We start from the raw sequence: 6,564 nt of genomic DNA on the forward strand, positions 1-6,564 counted from the left end.
ATCATTGGATAAGTTTTACCTTTCTGACTGAAAGTTTATCTTGGTGTGTTGAAGCATGTTCATCTGATGGCAAAAGATGTCCATCCAACATGAAAATCAAGGCTATTTTGATTGGTATGTATGTATATATTGATTATTCTTTTGAATTCAGTTTTGAACAATGTTACATATCTAAAAGAAATTAAGTTGTAGAAATATAACATTTTGACAGATAAATGTGTCATATATTAAGAAGACAGTCCAATGTACAAGCATTTCTTGGACATATATGATTGAGATAATTAAATCCTTTCAACAATTTACATTATATTCCATAGCAATGATACAAGATAAATAATTCAATGGCATGAATTGAGACTTTACATAGGTACTACTTATATACATCCTTCTATGATGAATGAATTATTTCACAAAAGAATGCCTAAACTTTTTAGGTTACTCAAAAAGGTTTCTCCAATGATGGATCCAACCTTAACAAATACAGCAGGGTATCCTATTGGAGCATCTATCCATTCTTCAATTCCTTGTTTTGAAAACACTTTTCCTGTCCATACATGTAGCCAACTAGTACTCTCTCCCAATGGAAAATAGGCTTTAACTTTTTTCTTCCCTTTGTCAAGAACAGGAACCACTAGAAACTCAGAACCAACCAAGAATTGCTGATAACTTAAGTGATGAACATGTTCATCATTCGGGTAATGTAGAAATAGGTGGCGGCATACAGGAAGTCCTTTCTGTGAAGCTTCCTGTTTACAGAAAGAACATTGAGTAAGGGTCATTTTTAATTGCCTGCTGCTGAGAATGCTCAATGTATATAACTAAATTAGTGTGTAAAGAGAGGTTTTGGCATCACCTTCACTAGTTGAATTCGGTAAAATTTCCATGCAGCATATACTTTCGTGAAGCGCGCAAAGTGTGAAAAAGTATGTTGGTTTGAATAGAACTGGCTGTTGCATGATGGTTTGTTTCCCTGCATCATTAAATTGATGTTTGATACAAAAAAATCTTTAAAAGACTAATCCAAGATTGCAGAAAACTTTAAAGGACTAATCCAATGTTTACTCAATCTTCTATATTTACTTTTGAAAATAAGCATTTGAAGTTTTGCTATGTAGCTAAAATACTAACTAAGGAATCAAAAAGAGGAAAGTTTTCATCAAATGCATTGGAAACTCGAAATTTTTACTTACTTCGTGGGTGCGGAAGACAGTGGTGAAAGAATTTAGCTCCATCCACCTTAAAAGTAATTCTTGAGTTCTTCTGTACTTAACAATAGGCAAGTTCACAGTACAATATCCTCCAATGTCACTATGATTAAAAGCATATCCAGAAATTCCACTGCTTAATAGTCCAACAACTGAACTCTTTATTCCATCATTTGTTTGCCAACTAACCATTTGATCTCCTTCCCAAAACAGCATCCCCCACTTTGGGCTATCTCTAAAACCAGCCCTCATGAAGAAAACTAACTCTTGTTCTTGTTCTTCAACAACTTCTTTGTTGATTTTGGCCCACAGTTCTGGGTACCTGTTATGAGCCGAAATAGGATCTTCACCTGAATATAGAACAGCATCAACAGGAAGGCCTTCACCAAAGTCAGCCATCCATCCTCTTACTCCATCATCCACCATTTCTCTTAGGACTTTCTTGAACCAGGTCCCAGTTTTTGGGTGTGTTAGGTCGAGCATTCCCACGTCGAAGGCCGTGTTTGGAACCATGTATGGATTTCCATTATTGTCTTTCACCAAGATGTCCAACTCTTTTGCCTCCTCAAACAGGTTTCTTTTTTTGTTTGTCTTCTCATCAACCTTTAACATAAGATCAGTAAAAAAGAAAATAGATGTGAGTAACATTATCTCTAGCCAAACATGCATACATAAGTACAATAATTTTAACTGAAAAATCTAAGTTTAGAGAAAAACAAGTTTATAGATGAAGTGATTAAAGGGAAGCATTACCGGAGCTAGACAAGGATTGCAATATGTCATAACTTTGATATTCTGATCACCAAGATCTTTGATAAGTTCCTTCCATCCACAATACCTTTGTGCATCCACTTCCCAATTCCACCAAAGCTGTGAACCAATCAATGTTTCTCTCTGCCCTACCCAATCCTGTGCAGTTTCCACAACGATCAAACAATGAAACTCCAAATTAGCAGAGAGTTATGCTTAGTTATGCTGGTTCAAGATAGAGACCACTTGAATTCTTGCAAATGAATGAATGAATAGTTCAAAACTTCATATCAGGATTGCTTAGTGTCTAAGGAATCAATTTAACTCTCTTTTGAGTGTAGATGTGAGGCATTACCTGCAACCAAAATGCTGAGACAGGAACATCATAATCCCTCAGTTCATCCCAAATTCGGCGTACGGCTTCTGTGCCGCCCTGCATTCCTACTATAGCACTTGATATTATCCATTCTGGAATCTCAGGTAGCCTTCCAATGGTTTCGGTGAAATGCTCAATTAGTTCACAAGGTGAGTTCCCATGCAATATCCTCCCTTCAACTGAATTTCCATGGATCTGCATAATCCATTGTCCAAAAAATTGTAAATGCATACTATATAGTATATATATTGATTGTAGCAGCAGATAAGTATATTCCAATTTGTCAAGTGTTTGATGCATTTTGTCATTCCATTATACAAAGCTCTAGCTCATTTTGTCACTATTAATTAAACTGATCATTTGTTGATTCTACCAGCAACTTTAATTCCATCCCACTATCTTACATTCTCCAATTTACCAAATTGACCACACAATTTCAATACCTGTATCTGTACTCTGTCAGGTCTTGTAAGATCAAAGATAGTATAGTCATAACCTTCAAGGTATAGAGATCTCATTTTTGATGTCATGTAGAATGGAGAAGGAGCATAAGTTGTACTCCAATCACCTCCTGCCCTGCCAACATTGAAATCTCATCTATTTCAAAAAACATTTTTCTTCAACAATATCATGTATAAGTGTATCTTAATGATTCATACTACATTGAATTCGGTGTATGAAGATGGTGCTTTAAACTACCTGTAACTGACCAAGTTGGCTGCCATGGTGATTGGTTGATCTCCTCTACCAATACCTTGTTCTTGAACCAAGATTGGGACCTTTTTTCCCTTGAAATCCATGTGAGAGAATTGCTCTCCAAAGCCATAAAACCTCTCATTCTCCTCACTCGCATATGTCAACCAAACTCTATTGAATTCTTCTGCTTTTGGGATCTCAAAGCTCCCCATTTCTTCTTCCTCCACTGAGGAAACTAGTACAAAACCTCTTGGCTTTGTAAGGTACCAACACCAACCAAGCCTCTTCTTTCTATTGTTCATTCTCTTCTTGAATCCTCGGTAGATTCTAGAAGTTGTTGTTGTAGTTGTGGGAACCTGCTTCTTGGTTCCTGAAATGAAGCTTGGTTTCTCAATCTTCACTTGAAAACCAACCTGATGATTGGTTTTCTGACTGAACAGAATCCAATACCTTGCATACCTATGTCACAAAAATACGAATACAAGTATTCAATACAAGATGCAAGTATGGAAATCTATTATAGAATTAGTCTTAAAACTCAAAATGTTCAAAGTAGCAACATTTGATGCAGATATGTGAGTGAAAAATTATTGTTAGTTGCATACACAGAAGGCCTTTTTGCTTCAAACTGAATACTTGCATTGATGCCATGTTTCTGAAACCTTTTTGTCTTCTTAGTCTTGTTGAATAGCCTTCCAGTGATCAACAAAATCGGAGGCTTTTTCGCCTTTTCTTCTGCATCATCATCACATGGAGAATAATCTGCAGAAACTTTTTCATGGTCTTCCAAATTGTGATCAAACTGGCAATTATCATTGATCACCCTTATACCATCAATGATTTGGTGGTTGCAAACCAAATGAACGTCTCCATCTTTGACAAGGAATGATCCTCTACTCTCCTCAACCTCAGTGTCAGCCATTGCAGCCGAGAGAAAAGCTTGTCCTGGGATAGAACTCCATATAGGCCTTGTCGGTTCGGAAAGGTGTGAAATTGAAAGGTGCCCACCATTGTTTGGGAACCAAGAAAGCTTGAAATCATTGCCAATTGGGAAGAACAAGTTCTGGTCTGAAGTAGGCACTGTCTTGGCGTTGATAAAGAGAGAGCCTTTGACATAAGGAATGGTGGTTGAAGTAGAAACAGAAGAAGAAGGGAAAGGGTTATTGAAATGCTTCTTGTGCTTCTTTGTTATCTTAAGGATTGCCATCTAAATATAATAAATAAAACACAGCAAAAAAGAAAGAAAATTAAATAAACAATGCAAGTGAGAATGATTTCTTCTTTATTTTCTTTTCAAAGTGTGAAATGGATTCTGATAGTTTTAAATGGATTCTTGAATATGTTATGGTTTAGAAGATGGAAAAGTCTTTTCTAAATGGCGTGTGATTTGTATAAAACGGTCATGGGCATTACGCATCGATCGATGCTTGTTTGTGTATGACTTTGGTTGTCTTTTATTAGGTACAGACAGAACACATCAAGCAACCAAAGTTGATTTGGTATCACCTTGGACTCTGTCACTATCTTTTTCCTTCTCATGTCTTTGTATTTATGTCTTAGATTTAATATTTAATATTTAATGACTTAGTTAAGTTGGATTCTCTTTTTTAACATTAGTTTAGAGAATGAGATTCCAATTGAATATACCATTTAGACGTAGATTAAAATTAATTACTAATATAAAATATAAATTAAAATACAAAATACATATTAAAAATAATATATTTTTAAATTTAAAATTAATTATTTTACCTATTTAGTAATTAGACAATATCTTTTTAGCATCATAGCAAACACTTATCTTTAAATAGCATAGGACTAGAATTGAGCAAAGAACTAGTATTTTTACCCGTAATAACATTACGGGAATATAAATTTTTTAAAATTACGGTCCACTTTGTTCTGATAGTATAGATTATGCATGACACAAAAGATTTAAAAAAATCAAACTATTTTTACAAAAAAAAAATTGTATGTTGATAAATTTTTAGTTATTATTTTTATATGAAAAAATATAATTTTTTATTTGAATTATATAATTTTGTTAATTTTATTTTCTGTAGAATAAAAAGTTGAAAAAATAGAGAATGAGAGAAAAGAGAGAGAAATATAAAGATGAAGAATGAAAGTGAGAGTGAGAGTTTGTTAATTTTGGAAGAAAAAGTTTTATTTTAATTGTAATAAAAAAATATCGGATGACAGATTTTGATTTGTCAAATTATTAATATAAAATATAAATTATATATAGAGTGAAAATGGTAGAGAGAAATAGAAAAATAGAGAGAGATAGAGGAGAGAATTTAGGAAGGGAGTTTATTAATTTTGAAGAAAAATATTTTCTCTCAATTTTAATAAGAGAGTGTCATGTGACATATTTGACGATTAAATTAGATAGTAATATATGATACATAATATATGTATATTTCAATTTCAATTTTAATATTTTAATTTTAATTTTAATGCAATTAAAGAATGTCATGTTGCACATTTTGATTGTCAGATTAGTAATTAGTCATTGATATTGATAATGATATATAAAATAGACAGAATAGTTAAAAGAATGAGAGAGATAGAGAAAGGAAAAAGGAGAAGGGAAGAACTCTTTAATTTTAGAGAAAAAGATTTGATTTCAATTGCGATGAGGGGGTGATATGTGACACATTTTGGTTGTAAAATTAGTATAGAGGATGGAAGAATTTTTCTTAATTTTGAAGAAAAAAATTTAATTTCAATTATAATGAAAAAGTGACATGTGACACATTTTAGTTGAAAAATTAAAAATATATAATAGATAATAGATATTAAATATGACTGCGGAATAAAACTAAAAAGCACATGGGAACTATTGTTAGTTAATTACGAATCTTCCCATCATAGTGGAACTATTCTTATTTCTTAATTAGAATGAATGTTCCCTGATTATTGGAGCACGTTCCACATGTTGCACCTGGACAAGATACGCGGTTCCATTCGTTTCAGCGAACATTAAGAAACAAATTGTGCAAGGCTCAGCAATGATGTTAGAAGCACGTGACCATGTCCAAGTTCATCTCTTTTTAACTGTTTTCTGGTTTGATTTCTGACGGCTTTGTTTGGGACGTAGTTCCTTTGGTAGCTCAAGCTGCATCTGGCCTTTGTTATGAAGAAGATTCAGATTGCCATTAACCTCAACAAATATTGCACTCAACGTCTCAAGCAAATCTCTTTTACTCAAATCCCAAGAAAAAAAAAAATTTCCTTTTTGAAAGTGAGAAAGGTGTCTATCTTTAAACATGTTTAATACATCTTCTAATTTTTTTAAGAAAACAATACGTATCGATTTGGGTTAAGTATTGTTTTCGTCCTTAACGTCTTGGGTCAAAATCAAAATCGTCCCCAACTTTTTTTCGTTATTAAAATCATCCTCAACGTTCAAAAACGCTTTAAAATCATCATTTCCCGAATTTTTGGACCAAAATACCCTCGTCATCATAAATAAATAAAAAAAAGAAAACAGGGGAGGTGGCAAGGGAGAGGGGAGAGGGGAGAAGGGGAAGG

General features: G+C 33.5%; 1 protein-coding gene across 1 annotated transcript; it reads right to left on the bottom strand.

Moving 5' to 3' along the window:
• Positions 261-4,524, bottom strand: LOC107647937 (sulfoquinovosidase-like). Its single transcript, XM_016351985.2, has 8 exons — positions 3,633-4,524; positions 3,031-3,486; positions 2,775-2,907; positions 2,311-2,526; positions 1,959-2,114; positions 1,191-1,808; positions 854-970; positions 261-746 (listed from the first exon to the last, which is right to left on the bottom strand). Exons 1-8 carry the CDS (start codon positions 4,232-4,234, stop codon positions 408-410), a joined length of 2,637 nt encoding a protein of 878 aa, XP_016207471.1. The 5' UTR covers positions 4,235-4,524; the 3' UTR covers positions 261-407.

The sequence above is a fragment of the Arachis ipaensis genome, chromosome B06 (assembly GCF_000816755.2).
Source record: "Arachis ipaensis cultivar K30076 chromosome B06, Araip1.1, whole genome shotgun sequence".
In the NCBI taxonomy this organism is placed as follows: domain Eukaryota; kingdom Viridiplantae; phylum Streptophyta; class Magnoliopsida; order Fabales; family Fabaceae; genus Arachis; species Arachis ipaensis.